This window comes from Thunnus albacares, chromosome 1 (genome assembly GCF_914725855.1).
Source record: "Thunnus albacares chromosome 1, fThuAlb1.1, whole genome shotgun sequence".
Classification (NCBI taxonomy): domain Eukaryota; kingdom Metazoa; phylum Chordata; class Actinopteri; order Scombriformes; family Scombridae; genus Thunnus; species Thunnus albacares.
In genome coordinates, this window is record NC_058106.1 from 12,766,106 (window position 1) to 12,785,831 (window position 19,726).

General features: G+C 40.0%; 1 protein-coding gene across 3 annotated transcripts in view; it reads right to left on the bottom strand.

Annotated features, from left to right (window-relative positions):
- The window catches only part of LOC122968669 (potassium/sodium hyperpolarization-activated cyclic nucleotide-gated channel 4-like), an 82,011-nt gene that overhangs the window by 33,975 nt on the left and 28,310 nt on the right, over positions 1-19,726 (bottom strand). For all 3 annotated transcript variants that reach the window (XM_044334262.1, XM_044334181.1, XM_044334098.1), the window contains 2 exons: positions 6,294-6,455; positions 2,834-3,052 (listed from right to left, as the gene is read on the bottom strand). In XM_044334262.1, the coding sequence (XP_044190197.1) occupies positions 2,834-3,052; positions 6,294-6,455 (381 nt within the window). The remainder of the gene's footprint in view (positions 1-2,833; positions 3,053-6,293; positions 6,456-19,726) is intronic.

Below are 19,726 nucleotides of genomic sequence, written 5' to 3' on the forward strand. Positions count from 1 at the left end.
GCTGTGGGTAAACATATTCATGAGAGTTGAAAGACAAACAGATTTTTCCAGTAAGACCCACCGTCAAACATACTGAAATATTTGATGAATCAATAAACACTTTGTGAATCAAAAACAGCAGTCTGTGATCCAAATGTAGAAGAAAAATCAAGACACAAGATCACAAAATGCTTTTCCTTTGAAATTGATCAAAAGATCTTTACATAGAAGGATTAATATAAGAAAAACACTTGAACAACTTAATGAATGAATGAATAACTGAACTACAATAAAAATAAGTTTAGTTATTATGACTAATTAATATTAATATTAATAATAATTATTATAACTTATTCATGTTGTTTGATACTGTAAGATGTTTGTTATGTACATAGATCACATTTTTTTCAATTTTCCGTCCAATATTCAAACTCTTCAAATATATACAGTAATAGACTTCATATTTAGGTAGCCACAATTTTGAACCTTTAATATGGGTAGTACTGTAAGTCTACAACAGTGAATAGTCAAATCAAATATCAAATTTGGAAATATTTCATTTTTTCATTACAGTACATACAAACATAGTATATCTATGTATTACATACTCATTTATTTTAACATCTGCACAATTTATGGCATCTATAAATATCAGATACGTCACAACTTCACATGATACTAAGTATATGGTTTTGCTTGTTTAGGCCACTTAAATTAAGCACTCATACCCATGTGAGAAAAAATCTATTGCAGTCTTTCTTATGGATTTTGTTGCATATTTACCTCTGAATTTCCTCTTAAATTTCACTACACACTAAATACACAGACAACCACTCTCTGTAATCCTATAATAATCATATAATGTGTTACAAATGCACTCTACTTTTGATGAGTACTGTTGTCAAGAATTAAAGCTTCTCAGTGTCCTTGTACTTTGCGTAAGTACCCACCCTGAGAGTGAGTTTGTGAGTTCATTAACACTCATGAAAGTGCTCTGACGGGACAGATTAATACAAGTACATATACTATTATTTAAAGTATCCTCCACATAATATGCAAATATCCAAAGAGGGAAAGCATATATGATTAAAAATGTTTTTTTTCGTTGAACACTATTTCTATTTGATATTTCAAAGTGCTGGGTTGTTGGTGTGCTTAATGTTTTTATGCAGAATTCCTTGCACAAACCACAATCACTAGTGGGTGATACAAAGGTGTGAATGATGAGTTAACACCTGTTATTTAATGATGCCTTCCTTTATTGCCACATTCGTCACTGGATTAGAGAACAAATATTTGTATAAATGTTGGTAATCATCAAAGAAAATCTTAGGATCATTATATGAAAGATATAAATATCTTTCATATTATGATCCTAAGATTTTTTTTTTTCAGAAAAAAGAAAAAGAACCACCACAGTTTTAACTAATGACTGCCACTAACTAGAATCATCTCACACAGTTGTGTATAATAACTTTGTGTATGAAGGCAGGTTGGCCATTGCTTGCCGCGTTGGTGGTGGTTCACTGAGCAGATTTCTCTCTAGGCTGGGTCCCTGCTGACAAGAACAGCTGGCTCCGTCATGGTGGCCCAATGGCCATCTGAAAACAGCCACCTGTCTTCTTCAAAACTCTAGGGATTGACCAGCGGATTGTCCACTTCTTGTGTGTGTGGATTAAGGCATTAGTCAAACATGGAAAAGCAGAGTGAAATCTCCTGGAGGCAGATCCCGTTGTCACACAATGGAGGCAAGGGCCAATGACAAAAAGGGTTTATGTCTTTGAAGGAACTAGCCCTGATAAGCGGGGAGGAGTGGGTATAGTACAGTGTAGTAGAAATGACTACTGTCTGGCTCCCACAGCCAGATGAGCACGCAGTGACAGTGCACCCAGAGAGTGCCTTATCACTGAGGCATGTGGGAAGATAAATGAGAGAATTCACACTCTTAAAAATTAATTGCAGTCTCCAGTAATAACCTCTCTGTAGGCAGGCACCGTGGGAAGCTTTGGGGAGCACAGGGGAGCTTTTTTAACTAGCTGGGGGATTCTTAAGGCGCCTTAGGGTGTGATCCCACAAACGGCAGCAAAAAGCTTTGGTAGCACATGCTGACGGGTGCTGAGACAGGCCAGCTGTTCAGTCTACTTGGCAACGATGCATCTCTAAAGCAGAGCAGCAGATGAGTGGAGAGTGCTGTGCCGGGAGTCAGTTTGCTCCCCTCTCATTAAACAGCTACTGAGATCAGCAGCATTAGTGATGTACCAAGTTGCATGTTACTTTTTGGATTTTTCTTCTTTCTTTTGGGAACCTGGTGAACAACTAGTCTCTTTGTTACTCACCCCCAGAGGTCTGTGAGGTGTTTCATTTATCCATTGCTCTTTTTGAAGTCGAAGCACCTCAGAGTCACACATACACCCATTACGTCATCTAATGTGTACCTCTGCCTGTCTGCCTTGTTCTTTTTCTCTATGCCCTCTTTCACTCCCACTCTTCCCTCTTTCATACGGATGCGGTCTCTCGAGCCTCTTCCTCCATTCCCTGGAGGTCATTCTCTCCAGTCTCCTCTTCGTTACAGACGGTGAGCAATGTGGCAGCCTAGCAGCCCAGCTCATTATCGCCCACGCTGGGCCCACAGAGGGCATGGCACTGTGGAGCACAACTCTGCCTTCATGGCCAGCTGTCAGGGCTTTCCTTTCCCTGAACTGGGAAGGCTGGGATTCCTGCCTCTCTACATATGGTTCAAAAGCATGACTAAAGACAGAAATTCTGTTCGGAGGAGCTGAGAAGACATTGACACCTATCACAACATGCCCTAATTTTTAGTAACACAAGACAGCCACACATCATCTTGACTCACCTTCTCCTGGTACTGCCGTCGAGACGAGTCTAGGGATTGGATTAGCGCGGTGGCATGGCCCACAAACATGGCGTAGCAGGTAGCGCCCACAATCATGCTGAGGATGGTCAGCCACACGTCTGTCATGCCCACCGGGGGGTACATGCCATACCCAATACACAGCATGTGGCTCATAGCTTTGAAAAGTGCGTAGGAGTACTGCTGTCCCCATGTGTCATTCTGGATGAAACAGAAGAGATGGGGTGAGTTAGGGTGAGTACATCAGGACTCTTTCGCTCTCTCTCAAAGGTCAACAAGCACCCTTGCAGCTCACACACATACACGCTCACATCCAATTACTTAAGACAAAACTAATGGCATCTGTCCACTTCAAACTGTCTTGGTTCAACACGGAGCAGCTGGCAGGGTAAAATGTACTTTTCAATATGCAAACATTTGGAGCAAGCAGACATTTGGGCAGGAGCCCAAAACACAGCCCTGAGAATAGGCGGATGGAGTGTGAGACACTAGAGGCTTGCATGACAGAAAGTAGGTCAGCTATTTAGAAAAATGTGATTTTTCTGTGAGTTTTCTCATTTGTAGATAAATTGCCCTTTTTCCTTTAGATCCTGGTGGTAGTTCATGGCAAATCAATATCAACTCTCTCCTGGGGGTGACATGTCCAAATTGCTTTCAAACTCATTTCCACAGCGGAAAAGCCTGAGAGATAGCAATTTTATTAGTGCCCTCCTGAAAAGGTAAGGAGCGATGACCCAGCAAGATAATGGGACAGCTACTGTAAAAGAAGACAAAAAATGTCTTCTAATGATTCTAATCAGGACCAAACCAACCGTGAATGAGCCTATCAATACTAACAACCTCTTTGTCTACCAGGTAATGTGGGCAAAACATGAGGAGCTTTCCATCAGAGTGGTGCCTGCCCCCGAGGCTTGAATTAATTCAGAAAGATATATTTGTTATTCTGTCACATTGAGAATCATTCTTCTACGTAATGCAATTAATTAGACAGTGTCTACTGTGTGAAACAAAACAAACTCCATTTGGATGTTAATGAGAGGCTACATCCTCTCACATGGGATTTTAAACTAAGTACATTATGTGAGTTCTTCCTCACATCTCAGGGCCTCTGCACCCTTGGATGCAAGGGGCTGTTTTTGGGTACAGCAGTTTGAGGAAGCAGCCGGCGCAGCCTCTGTGGAAGTTATGGAAAGACGACTCTGAGCTGTAACAATATGAGAAGTAGAAATACCTAAGTATAATCTAGTCAGAACTGCATGAAATCATTTTATGACAAGGAATTTGGTGTGTGAGCCCATATTCCACAGTTGCTGAGGTTGCGGTATTAAAATGTCTTAGAAATGGAAGACTGGATTTTTAGGTTTTAAGGGTAGAAGTGAAGGTAAAAGTTGGCAATACGAACAGAGACAATTTATCTCCAAAAATGTAAACATATAACAGAAAAGAGTGATTTAAATATATTTTTGTTTACAAATATACAGTATGGTACATGTCTCATTATGCTCTGCAGAGGTACAGGAGTATTTAAATCTGCCTTTCTATGATTGTTTCTGCATCTGCATCTACACAATGTTCAAATATGTTTTTCAGAATAAAACAAAGAGATTAGGAGAGCAATCATATACATGTTTTCACCGCTGCAGAATAAGACAGAAGAAATCCGATCTTAATCTGTTCATTCTGTACTGTACTTTACTGATGAGCCACAGTTTACATTATGCTGCTTGACAACTCAGCCTTATGTAATTTAAGATAATCCCCTTGCAACTTGACTCCATGCATATTGAGCTGGTGGTAGAATGCATCTTTCATGATGGCAAGGGGAACAGAAATAGAAAAGTGGAACATAGAAGATTGTTCTATTTTATCTTTATCTTTTGTTTTAATCCAAATTAATGTAGATATATAACATACATAGCTTGGTAAAATTGGGAGGCTGTATAAGGAGGCTATCTAGTTGAAAGGTTGCTCATCTGATTCCCATTACTGACTCTGCTCTCGCCAGCTGAGTCCCAGAGCAGGACCACCTCACCTGAGTCTGCATCTCTGCACAGACAGGTATAGAAAGCTTAAATGAGCTAAACTGTGAAACATCTCAAGGGACAGTGGTTTGCAACATCTGTCGCTTCATATGATTAAACAGAAGAGAGGCATATTCTGTGAAACAACTGAGAGCTGAGCATGTCAGAGAGGCAGTGAGGCATGAAGAACCAAATACATCATACCCTCAGCGATGTAACTACTCATGTGACATCTGTTCTGGCATGGAGAGCTGAACATACACCTGACTTGAAGATGGTTTATGTATAACGTAAAATTGGCTTCCTTGAATGTGTTGTTTTGCTGTCACAGTTTAAAAATATGTCTATTTGTGGCATCTAATCGGTCATCTTTCTGTTAATAACAGCAGAATTCACTCAGTGAAGTGAATCGTTAAATGACTTCAAAATAGCAATTTTAGTCTGTATTGTTCATATTAAATTCGAATGAAAACAACATTGTGTATTTTTCTACAAAGAGAATCGTGACACAGTGGCTGTCAACATTATTTGTATACCAGAAAGCTGAATGCAATTAGTTGAGGAAAACCTGGACATCGCCAATAAACCTATTCAATCCAGGAAGCTTTTATTCTACCACATGGACATCTTTCAATTTTTCACCCTGATGACTTACCAACCACACAAACACCCAGGCATTGCCCTATTGACACTAACTTTGACATGTATATTGATGAGCCATGAGTTAGGGAGCAACTCTCTTTAACTGCATTCTTTAAAGGTTATATATATATGTTGATTTATTGGTATGTTACACTGAGGAGAGGAGCATTCACTGATGTCAGATCAATCCCTATTGAGGGCAGCAAGCTTTGAAAGCCCCAACATGAAACCTGACAATAAATTAGATTCCTCTGGAGCCGTGCTCTTTTGTAACATGCTAAGTTAACATGAGGCCATCAGCTGCGGGTGATTCAGAGTCGCACATCAGGTGTGACACAGTCCGCTTCCGTAAGCAAATGAAAGAGAAGTCAGAGAGTCAGGCTTTAACAGAGACTCTACTCCAGCAGCTGTTTGAACAATACAGCAAAATTAAAGCACAGCACGAGTGCTCACTGGAAACTGTATCCAACCAATATTGGACAAGGGCCATCTGTCCTCCTCTAAAAAAATCAATGGTTCATGCACAGCCTCAGTGTCTCTCTCATTCCATAATATGGACAGAAGTAGAACGCTCAAAATAAATAAAAATAATCAGCAAATTAAATAAATGTGGGTAAATATATTTGATTTAAGGCCTAAAATGACAGATATGCTGGGCAATCTTCCCCAGGATACTAAAGGGTTTTAGTACAGTAATTACTGAAACTGATGGATGAGATAAGACAGGACATAATCTGATTCCAACAGGCAGGAGGACTCAGTGCAGGAGAAGCACTTACCACCATCTTATTTTTGGACACCCAGCAATCGGCGGGGAAGTCCTGCAGCATGGGAACCAGGAACTGCAGGCAGCCGTCCCAGTGACACAGGAGCAGCATCATGCCAATCAGGTTGACTATCCTCACCATGGCGCTGGCTAGGTCATAGGTCATGTGAAAGATCTGAGGAGATGGGAGAGGAAGGAAGCAGGAAAAAAGGTTAGGGTTGGATGACTCAATACACTGATGGTCAAATCCCTGAAATCTCTCTAGATTGCAAAGCACACACACACACACACATCCTCAAGGGAGATTTCCCTCTTCTACATCCAGTTCAATAACTTCTGGGTCTATCCTTTGATCACGTCATGCAGAGGCTTCTTGGTATAGGAATTAGACGGCAATGTGCTTAAACTCCTTTAGGAGCCTTGCCTGTAGAAACCATAGCTTTTTACATTGCACATAGATGAGCTGGTGGATGCAGATGTTGCTGCTCTGAGAACAGTCCACCGGGGATGGTTAGCAGACTGGGACCAGAGCTTTGCCTCCCCTGCTGCTGAATCGCTCTTATCATCAGCCACTCAGCCAAATACAATAATGGTACAAGGGTAGAGGTGGCTGTGCTCCTGGGGTGAGAGCGTTCACAGGCTGGGTTTGTTAATCCTAATGATAAATATACTCATAAGGCGCTCCAGGACTTCTGGGCTGGTGTAGATTTTAATGGCCTCAACCATTCAAAGCCTCTTAATCCCATTGAAGACCACGGTGTGCACTGCTAACCGCTCCACTCCTTATTAAAATCCACTCAGTGCCTTTTAAGAGCTTGTGACTGAGAGGGGATATTCCATCTTCACTTTGTTGTTCTGCAGTAGGTGATGATGAGGAGGAAGATGAAGAGGGATCCAAAGACATCAACATCTTTGTCACCCAGAGTTTAATTTTTAGTCTCCATTCCTAAAGCACTGGGCTTGTTTATTTCTCTACTTGCTGTTTTCATCCGACTGCATACACACGTGAGTGTGTATCTGTGTGCGTGTTAAGAATGAGGCTGGCAGGGATCAGTGTCGTGTTTGTCTGGGATTGTGTGGGTGCTGCTGCACCATCAAATCACATCAATTTAGCTCCGTCAACGGGCTAGCATGAAGCCTGAGGTATGGCCAGGAAAATGTGCCCGGCCGAGGAGTGGAGCCAGGCTCTCTCTCCTACGCCAGATCTCTGTCTGTCCACACAAACATACAAACACTGAAACTCAACGTGTTGCCCTCCCACTCTGTCCCTTTCCTTCTTTCTTTGGGCTTTTGTTCAAAATGTTTAGCTTTCGGCACTTTTACATCCCCTAAGTAGAATCATTCGCCCAGCTGCACCTTTCCTGCTCATTTTCAACACTTCTGTTCACAGCTGCACGCCAAATGTGAACTTATTGTTTTTTTTTAGGAGCCTGCCTTTCTTTAAACACAGCAATACATGTTGTGTTATCTAATGCAATATCATGTGATGTTAAATTTCCTGCTGGAGCCATAATGGTATTTCATAACATTTAAGTGTTAAATTCACTCTATGGCGAATGAATAAATCATGAGGTGCCCCTTTCCATCTCCCATATTGAGCCTGATATATTTTTCATTTGTGAAACTGTATTTCCAGACAGGGCAAGGGAAGCTTTATAAAATGGGGACTGCTTTTAAATCTGTAAAAAAAACTTGCTAAGTAATATGCAAATTCAAATACAGCAATTCCTAGGACATTAAGAACTGACAAAGATAGTGCATACAAGCACACAATGTGTTGTTTACATTGTGAATTATCATTTTTAAATGAGCTATTTGAAATTCTGACATAATTTCCATTCCAATAGTACATTTATCCCCAGGCTATCTGCAGGAAGAAGCTGCATATGCTGTCAAAGTAAAACAATAAAACAGTGTAGCTTTACTATTTCTACATAATTCTACAGGAGAGAAAAGCATTTCATTGTAAGGTCTGGTAGATATGAGATGTTGAATGTATTAATAATTTATTTTTCAAATAGTTTTATGTGTTTATTCTGATAAAGGACCAAAAATGACCAACCATATGTAAAAGTATAGTTATTACATTTTGCACTGGCTCATTTTGGGAGTTAACTCTTATGGAATATGAAATGGTCTACTGTCTTTAGTCAATAATATACTGTCCCATTTCATTGTGTTGGTTGTCCTTGAATGTGTCACTGTGCTGAATAATACTGAACTCTCTGCAGTGTCAGTGTATTTCTGTAGCAGGATAAATTCCTTTCAATATCTTGAGGCACAGCCTGAATGACTCATTACTATTCAACAATAACTCCTGCTACATTCCTACTGTAGATGTGCCCTCAGAAGACCTCTGGCACTTAACCACTGTGTGGAGGATAAAGCCAATGAGAACTGTCATGGGTAATGCCATGCAAATCTCCAGTTTGTAACCCAAACTGTAGTTTCACTGGAGGAAGGTGATTCCCCTATCTCCCTTCACAGCTGTAATCAATTCAAATACACCCGTGCCAAGCAGGAACAGACTTTGCAGTTAGGAAAAATTGTTCCCAAGATTGGTTCTGTTAGAGGGTTGTTAAAGGATCATTATTCTGACGCAAAGGCGCGAGGTTTCCGTATCTCTTATCCCTCTCTTTTCATTCCTGTTGCCTCTATGTAAATTTGAAAATTGCCAAATACAGCGGGACGTCTACGCTGTGTGTAATTTAACAAAGAAACATGTACTGTAAACATGCACACACATTGCATTTGACATAAACACACAAAAACAGTGTGTGTATGCACTTACTTACATGCTGCTTGCACACACAGCATTCCACAATGTTGTGTATTACATGGAGGATGATGGATTGCTGACCACTTTCTTTTAATTGATAGGGACACAGAGTGAACCTGGCTGTATTAGCATCAGCATAAACAAGAGAGCTTTGATTGATGAGGGCACAGGGACACAACACAACAGTTTCTTATGGGGGGCTTGTTGTTACTCACACTACCCTCATTAGGGCTCTCCATATGATAGGCCATGTTAATGTACATTTGCCTTTTTCTAATCAAATACATGGGTCAGATCACGCAAACCTACAGTCAGTCAAAGTCAGTGCAGTGGTTTTGTAACCAGTGTTGGGCAGACGCATTAGACACAGCATAATATTATTACTTTCCCCAGTATTATCCCCAGTAGTGTAAGAGAAAACAAAACAGTAATTATATTACAGTTACTAATCCAAGTAACGCTGCATTACTGCGTTGCCAGAAAACAATATGTTTTTTGTCCTAGGTAGGCTATTTTATGATGATGTGTACACGCGACAGGTCAGGGCAGGTCATGTTGGCTACTGGCCAAAAAGCTAAATGAAGGATGGAGGATGAGGGAGAGGGAGAGAGGCATACTTTCAACAGCTGGAAATATTGTCATTATTTTGAGTTTGTCTCAGTTAAAGATGTTAAGAACGTTGTCATCCATTGTGAACTTTGTGCAAGCAGTAAAATGCTTTCAACCATGAAAAATACAAAATCTAATTTATTGAAGTATCTGATACGTCAGCACAGCAATGTGCAACTTGTCGAACAAAACAGTGGCGCTGACAGGGAGGCATCTACTGCCAGTGATGCATGCACTCTGGCTAAACAACAAAAACTGGATTTCAGAGCAGGACACAGTGGTGGAGAGATGTTAAGTGGACAAGATCTGGAGAAGCTCATCACTGGGTATATCATAGACGAGATGTTATCTATTTCCACAGTTGACTCACCCTCATTTCGACGCATTATAGAGAAAATACCCACAAACAGCAATGTCAAGCTGCCGCAGAGAGAGAATATGCGGTGATGGAATCTAATTTTAGGGCCACACTCAGAGAAGTAGACTTTGTTTCCACCATAGCTGACATCTGGACAGCTAACAACAAAAGCTTTCTGGGTGTAACAGTTCACTGGATCAACGCAACAAGGTCGCCATAGCATGTAAAAGAATTGGACGCAGGTACACATTTGATGTTATTGGCACAGAGATAGAACAAATTCACTCACCATATGGACTGCTTGGCAAAGTTGTAGCCACTGTGACAGACAATGCATCAAATTTTGCCAAGGTGTTTAAAATATATCGGCCTGTCAATTCGGAGTCTGATTCTGATTACATACAATTAACCCAGTTTCCAACGGTGATGTTGAGAAATACTCAACTTCCAGTGCAGACACCAAAGCGGTGTCCAGGAGTAATATTGTGAAAATGCACAGCTCTTTAGACCAAGGCAAGCCGATCTACAGTTGCATCAGAACATCTGGAGGGAGTCAGCTGTAGCAAGCTACTGGTGCCATCATCAACAAGGTGGAACTCCTTCTATGAGTCTGTTTCCAGAATCACTGAAATTCCCATGAATGAGCTGAATAGCCTGTGTGTCAAACTGGGAATTAAGTGCATCAACAACAAGGAGTACCAATTCCTGCGCTGTCATGAAGCCACTTACAGCAGCATTGGACATCTTACAAGGGGATAACTGTTGTTATGGAACTTTATTACCAACTCTTGAAATCCTGATGTCAAGGACACTTGCCTTGAAAGACACCCTCTCAAAGATGACAGCTGGCCTTCCAGATGTTAATGTTGTTGCATTCCACTATTCATGAACGGAGGGAACAGATCTTACTGCAATATTTGTTTTTAAAGCAGTCTGTTTTTAAATCTATGATATTGAGCCCACATGGCAGGAAGGATGGTTTAGGTCTTACAATGAATAACCAGTATAAAAAATGATTCAAATGACAAATTAAATAATAATTATACAACTATAATAAATAGATCAAATTGTATTATTCAGGCCATCCAGACTCGTTTTGCTGGTGTACTGGATGGCAAAGATGCACTTCTTGCAGTTGCCAGTTGTCTGAAGTTCAAACTGTGATGACTGAGAGATGAGGGTAGGAGAGAGCTTGTGAGGGAGCTTTTGACAGCAGAGTGTCGCACAACTGCTCCTGCAGAGGACCCTGCCTCTGTGTCCACAACGTCAGCTAGCCATGATGAAATGGACTTTTTTTGCATTTGAGACAGAGCCCGAGGACAGCTACTCAGCAGAAAAAGAAGTAATGGACTATTTGAAGGTCAGGGGGGTATGAGGTTGAGACTCTGAACCAGTTCTCAAACGTCAAAAACATTTACATGAAGTAGAGCACTCTGATCCCATCTAGCACACCTGTTGAGCGGCTTTTTAGTTTAGGAGGTTTGGTGCTCACCCCTAGAAGGAACTGACTGTCTGATAAGAGGTTTGAGAAACTTCTGCTAAAAAGATACAATCATTGTTTCATTTCTGAATATTAGAACCTTGCCTAACATGTCAGGACAGAGATAACAAAACAAGAAGCAGGACACGATATCAGCCTAAATGTGGTGTTATGCAACGTTTTATGTTTCGTAAAACCATTAAATACTCCTTGTTACTCTTATGACTGAATATGCAGAAAAACATTAGTTAAAAAGTTTTAAAAAATTTTGATATATGTATAAATATATACATTTACTATATCCTGGGAGGGTACTAATATAGTACAACGGGTAACGTGACTGATTACTTTTTATACCAAGTGATAAGTAAAGTAACATTATTACTTTTTAAAGGAGTAATAAGTAAAAAATAACTTATTACACTTCCTGAGGAACTTGCCCAACCCTGTTCATAACTGCAAATAATGAAATGGCAATTGCAACATGGTTGTAAGAACTTTGAGACGGAGGCTGTATTCTATAAACAGTTATCATGTGGGAAAAGCCACTTTAACAACATTTAATCTTGCATGGCAAAAGATGGAAGAAAAAATGAAACACTGACAATAAAACTCCTGCTATTACTAAATTATTACTAGAAATACTATTACTACTATTTATAATCCTGCTGACTACCACTAAACTATACTGTTACTACACTACTGCTATTATTATTTCTATACTACTCCAACCAACAGCAGACATAGACCAAAGAAAGAAAGACACACACACACACACACACACACAGACACCAGCACTATTGCACTATAGCACTAGCACACTACATGCATTTGAATTTGTATGTAAGTTAGGTATGTATTTTATGTATCATGGCTGCACACAATGATTAACTAATCATGGCCATGACTGTTCTGTTTGTCTGTGATTGTTGTATTTGTCTTATTTATTTGTCCACTGCACAAATGAAGTTCCTCACAGAAAATAAAGTAATTTGAATTGAACTGAATTGAATTCTAGACACAAATAAAACTAGTAACAAGTAAAAACCAATAAATAAGACAGGGGTCAAAAACAAGGTTATGTGCTAAAGTCATAAACTAATCTGTATCCTTGTGAGGCAACAATCAGGTCCAGACAGGCAGAGAGCTGATGTAGGCAGCTGCCGAGTCATCTCAAACAGATGAAGTGAGTAGAGTGAGATCCAGGTGAGACGATAGATGCATATGTCCCATGATGCTGATGGTAGATGCCCAGACACAGCTGATGTAGCACTATACTGAGGCATCTGGTGTTTGCTGCTCGCGCCACTAATGATGATGAATGTTTGGCGTGATGGCGTCGTGACACATAAGAGAAAACTAAATTCTTCAATTATTGTCTTCCTGATGCCATTTTGATGACTTAACCTCGACACGCATCTTGTAGTTTGACTGACTTTAATGGGTTTTTCATAATTTATGTGATGATAAAGTTTAATTGTACAGTAAATACAGCTAAATTTCTATTCTAGTTACTTAATAATTAGCCACACCGTAGACATTTCATTTTATCATAATGTTATAGTGCAGTGCAAAAATCATTAAAAAGACAGACTCCAATTAAATTATTTAATGTATAAGTAAAGCGTTTGAATTTAGTGATTCTTGGTTTTGATTTTTGCAACAATACATAGTTGAGTTGAGCATGTTGATTCACCATCATTTTTTCATACTGCAATAACATGTTATTAAGTAAATTTAAAAGCATGAACTGAATCTTACTGATCAGTTAAAAACACATGCAACATAAAATGACATATTGCTGCAGAATTTTAGCTGCAAATGCAGTCAACTTATCATTTTATAAATGCACAAAGAAGAAAAGATTTTTGAGAGATGTATTGGATATTTTAATGTAACTTTTCTCTGGAAATGATGCAAATTTGGAGATAACTATATGTATTATATTCGGTACATTAACTGTGTCAATTACCACATGCTGCATCTTTCCCTGTGATGACTAATGAAGTTTATCAACCAAATCAATCCATGCATGCCTCAGTGTTATTTTTAATCATCCCACTTGATGGCAGATTCTGGGAGCAGGCTGTGGGCAGGGGTTAGATTTTTCTCTATAAATGCCTCCACCAAAATGTCATGCTCATGCATGCTGTCATGGTGGATGAAGCACATGTGGAGAATGAGAAGTAGGCCTGGGAGTGGACCACAGGGAACACCCTTCCATCATCTGTCTAAACAGGCCTGCAGGGCTCGGATCACAAAAACCACTCACACTCTGCTTCCTACCAAGATGCGCCATTGGGTTTGTGCCAGATTACACATTTTTGTGTAATAGTTTTTTAAGCAAATCCACTGTGGGTATTCCTATCACACAAAGCTCATTCAGAATGTTGAGGACCTGTCACTGTTGCTGGCAAGCCTCATTGTGCACTCAATAATAGCCCATTAAATCTATTCTTCTGGCTTTTCTTATCTCTGAAAGACCAGTCCTTGGCCAAGGTAATGGGTCAGTGAGTGGTGGGCTGATTAGTTGATTTACCTTATTTAAATATTTTTGTATAGATTTACTGGGTGGAAATGAAAGGCCCCTCACTCATTCTCTGGGCCCACGGGGTAGCCACATGGTTGACTTCTATCAAAGCAACTGAGCGTTTTACTGACATATCATTTTATTTCTCTGTAACTGCAGCACACAGTCACTTGGGCGGGCAGAGTCATAAATCTTAACAAGCTTAGATGCCAATATTAATAGAGAAAGACGTTCTGCCATCTTGTAATAAATAAACACAGGTGGTGTGGTATGGCTTAAGTCATTTGACTACACAACATACTGTAAATTATCCTTTTTACTCCCTGCCCCCCTCAGTAAAGACCTCCACTCTTGTCTCAAAAACACATCTCCATCTGCGCTTAAAGCAACGTTTACTGGGTCGGCCAGTCGAGACGGTTATGTTGAAGGCATCAGGCATGATGAGAGGAAGCCCTCAGAGCTTAGTCATTAGTGCACTGCCTTGAATCTGATTTAACAGGATGACTAATCTCATCCAAGTCACTGGTTCGTCAACAAGAGACAACTCCAATGAGGAGAATATACGGTCACAGTCTTATTTTTATCCCGATGAAAAGTGACAAGAGGAAGCTGACAAGAGGGTGACAGGGGAGACGCCATGTCGTGCCATGTCAGACGCTCTGTGTCTCTGTGTGTATGTGTGTGTGTGCATGTGTACGTGTGTGTGTGATGGATATCTGCACACCATGTTGAACGTCATTATGCATGACAGTGTTATCACTGGCATATAGTCACATCCGCCAAAAAGCTCCTTGTTTGTAAACAACATTCTGTCAACATGGCGATGGTAGAAACACCCTTAAATCTGGAGTGTTTTGGGAGGAAATGGAAGCAATCAGAGCTAATTTATGACAGCTGTGATAAAAAAAGGACATGCAAAAAGGAGATTTAAGAGCTGGTGGGGGATCAGGGCATTGCTTTAGTTATGCAAAGGGAGGCTGATGGTCTTAGTGGTGTTAGGATTAGAGTCTTTGAGGAGGTGAAGATGATATTGCAGTTACAGACGTCACTTTCCTTGCTGAGACGCTCTGGGAGCATTACATGCTTTGTACTTTTTTAATTTTTATTTTTTCCCTCCACAGTTGTGAGCATGCTTAACAGATGTCGATGTCTTGAACAACACATACAACAGATTTGACATCATTTCTTGAACAAGGCTCATGCTTGTTAAAACAATGTAAAAGCTACACCACAGACTTCAGAGTGAGTCAGGAAGAGTTTTTTTGAAATACATCTTTTCCTGTCTGAATTTATTGTTAATTGCACATCTATTTATTTCTGTTATCAGTATACAAAAGAGGTCAGTGGCAAATCATTTTGCCACCAGATATGGTGGTGAGGATATTAATCTTATTCTAATACACCTAAATAAATTTCATTAGGTTCCAATCATTTTAATTTTTTCAGTGCTGCTTCAGTTTTTTTCACCCTGGAAAAGAGGGTTAAAACTGACTGTTCATTTAATGCATTATTTATCACTTTAACGGTCTGATTAAAATTATTCATCTCTATTAATAATGATCTCATCAAAATACTACTGAGCTGTAGAATGCGTGATGACAACTCATGAATCGGCTTTGACCCACAGTCCCCTCTGTTGTCTTCTGGGCAGCCTGACTGGAGCAGTTTGGGGATCAAGCATCATGCACAAGGACACTTCAACAGTTATGTAGTTATGTGCCAACATGTGTGAGCTTCAGGCTACGAGGACAGTATGCTCTGCTAAGGACATGCAATTATAACCCATGTAAACAGAGCCAACCAAAGCATGCCTACACTCACATGCAGGAAAATGTACCGTAACTTACACGCAATACATCAATAGACATGTACAGTATATTGACTGCAGTTTATGAGACGATTATGTATTTGCCAATGCATGCACGTGTGTGCATGTCAGATTATGATCTACTTTCTTTACCTAAGCTGGACTTTCATAAAAGCGAAGCTAAGGGAACTCAGCCACGTGGGTGGGCTGCACCGTTAATCTTAACAATCCAAGATGCCAATATTAATGAGAACAACGTTCTGCCATCTTGTAATGAATAAACACAGGTAGTGTGGCATGGCTCCTCACACCTCTTGGCAAAGGCTTCAGCTCTTGGATTCATCTCAATCTCAATCCACGCTAAAAGCAACATTTACTGGCTCGCTAAGGACAACATTCCTTTTTAGCCTCTGAGGAGGCATCAGTAGATTCACCACCTTTATATGTCTCAGAAATGTTGTTATTTCACTTGTAAAAAACTGATGCGATGACCAAAGACCATACTACATGAGGGAGTTAGCTGACTGTCCCCAAAGGAATGTGAAACAGATTTATTGCGTGTTGGATGGGCCTGTTGCTGTGAGAGTACGTGTCACACTGGTGTCATTTTTTTAAGTGAGGATGTGAAGCAGGAAATAATTAGCTTAATCACCTTTTGACAAAAGAAGTTCAGAATTAAGCCAGAAATGATCTGTAAAGTATGTTATTGCTTTTTTTTCTTTTGGACAAACTGTAATTTTTAATGCCTCCAGGCTTTGGTGGGGCCCAAAACCCACTTTGGGAACCACTAACGAAAAATCAGGGGATTCTCTGGTTTGTTGACAATGTCTTCAATGGTCACAGAGATAAAGATCTAGTTTCTACTCAAGAAGATGGCAGGTCATATAACTTTTGCTTTAGGAGGCACTTCACCTATATTAGCTCTATTTTCTCCCTGGTTTTGGTATGAAGTGCACCTCTTGTTGGCACATTAGATACGGTACTGTATATATTCCTTTTTCTTGTCTAGAATTCCTAAAAAGCTTGTGCTGCAGTGAGTACAAGAAAAAAGATTTTGATTTTAAAATTTATCACCAACAGTGTCACTCCACAAGGCATTAAACCATGCTGCACAGTTCACTGAGCTGTAGTCAACACTTGGCGGAAGAAGTGTCCTCTGCATGACTCCTTACTGAGGAGAAAATGAAACTCAGACAATAACAAACCAAATGAATGTGTGCTGGATTATTTATAGATTGCAGATACTTGTGAAATATGAGTAAAATAAATCCGCTTTGCCTTTTGGAGGACATTTGGACATCACGGGTCTAAAGCTTCTGCCATGTCGGAGAAGTGCACCTCACTGCAGTGCCATATTTAGAGTGGCAAACAATGCAACAACATGTTGGGTATAAGAGAAAGACTTTCAAATGGTGTGACCACAGAATTACCATATAGCTTCACACGAAAAACTCGCTATAAAGCAACATACTGGAGTATAAGAGCAGTGTGAGGTGTTACCAAAATATTCAAATGGCGATGAGATACATACGTGTAGTCTGAAGTGTAGCTGTCAATAGGAAAAGTCAAAGAGTCAGTCAGGTGGTAAGATCTAGGCGACAAGTTATTCCGCAGTGACAGATGACATTTCTGTGAGGTTGCATCTGGAGTACTCTGGCACTGAGGCAAAGCTGGCCTTTCACACACCTCGAACACACACACACACACACACACACACACACACACACACATACACACACACATACACACACACACACACACACACACACACACACACACACACACACACAAAACATGTAAATGGCAGCTGGCTCCATGAATGTAATGTCCCTTCTCTTCGTGGTATTGTTTCGCTGGTTTTTAGATGCTGTAGTCATCACGGTCTCACAATGTCCGTGCAAATTTTTTAAGGACATGAATATGAATTATTGCTCTTTGTTTCCTTCTCATCCTACTGTCTTCCTTTTCTTCTAAACATAGTACCAGTCTGGTGGTGGTGATGGTGGATTACACCAAAACAGCCCGTGGCTATAAGCAAGTTAAGCATACTGCTCTTTCTTTCTTTCTCTTGTTTCCTTCTTTTTCTCTCCTTCCTTTGTTGCCTTACTGCACAGGCTGAACATGTGACAGATTACTGTCAGTGTGTCCACCATATTCAAATGAAGGTTGGCCTGAACTGCATGTATCTTTGCCTTGATTTTGCGCTCAGGGATTCTCCCCAAGTGGTTCATTTGAACTTTTCCTCTCTTTGAAATGGCATCACAGAGGCCCTGCATGATTAATGTCACCACACTTATATACACTGTTCTACCCAGAGTGCCAGCTGAATCTTTGAAAACCAAGAACTTTTCAGAATGCCCTGTGGGCAGGTCTGGGGTAACTGCATTTGGTTGGCAATCAGCGAGCTATTCAACCTTTCCGATTGTCCATGTAATGTCAAGCACTCAGGTGAACACACCCACCACCTGACTGAGTGCGTCGGCATTTTGACAACATTGTGGAAACAAGCAAATTGATGGACAACAATACTGTGTCGTTAGTGTATATTCTCATGCCTTTGATGTCAATCTGATGTCAGATTAGTGGAAAATTACCGTCTTCTGTTCTTGTGACCTTGAGCAATACACCAAGCATTTTCTTAAATAGTCTCATTTAAGGCGCAACATAGCTGGACCAAAGACCTAATTTCTGAAAATGTGTTTGATTTTTTTTTAAATTTCATCACATGATTATTTAAACGTTTGCTTGCATTTGTTCAAAATAACCAAAATAATGTGTTGTTGTGTGTGTTTTATAAATACTAGCACAGGAATCAGTGATCAAGAGAGACATACAACCAATCCTCACAGTGACATTCTTGTTCTGTTGGCTGTGGTTGTTTTGTTGAAGATAAATATTACTTTGCTTCAGTAATATCAAAGCAAAATGGAGCTCTTAATTGATTAATGAATTAATACATTTTCCTATTTGTTGTCCTAGAGAAGGTCTACTCTAATTTACTTCAGTAGTTTGGGGAATTACATTTTTATGTAAATTAAAACAAAATTTTGGAAAATCTTGAATCTGTACTTTCTCATTGACTGCAAAAACGATGCAAAACTAAGATTAAGGTTGAAAAAACAAGTCAATTGATCATTAGAAATGTAACCTGAAAAAAAAAATCTATAATAAGCAGGATGTCATGCAACTATCAAGCATCTGGACTTAAACCACTTCTATAGACTTGTCTTTCTTTGTGTCTGGGTTAAAAAATAAATCCAGACATACAAGTCATGAGTCTGGAGACACACAAGGTGGTTAATAACTGAAACTGTTGTTTGATCCCTGACATCAACTGCAGTGATGCAGTGTGTACTGCAGTGATGCAGGGCTGCTGCTATAACATTTATATTAAGACCATGTGCACAGATACTGTCAAAGTACTCTTCATTGAGACACTAAACCCTGAACTAAAGCCTCAACCCTGAACTGATATTGCCACAAAGAAATACAAGCATGTGGGGGGGCTTTGGTTATCTTTAGGGAGAATACAGTATGTGGAATGACAAACAGCACTTTACTATGTAGAGCTGTGTCTTGAAGGCACTCTCCCTCTCGTGAACTGCATGAAAATACTCTGATTAGTAATTGAATACAATTATCCAGTGATTTGTCTTATTTTGTGACTGGCCAACAAACATGATTTTGCTTTTATTTGACCAAATCACACATTTGTCCATACTGAGCCCAAATAAATTACCTTGCATAACCTCACAACCAAATCAGTGCAGACCTCACTGTTCCATATCATCCTCCAATGGAGTGTCTTCTTGTTGACTCCAAACGGAGACTCTGATGCTTCACTTGGCACCTTTTACCTCTGAGACTAAACAACAAGACCCAT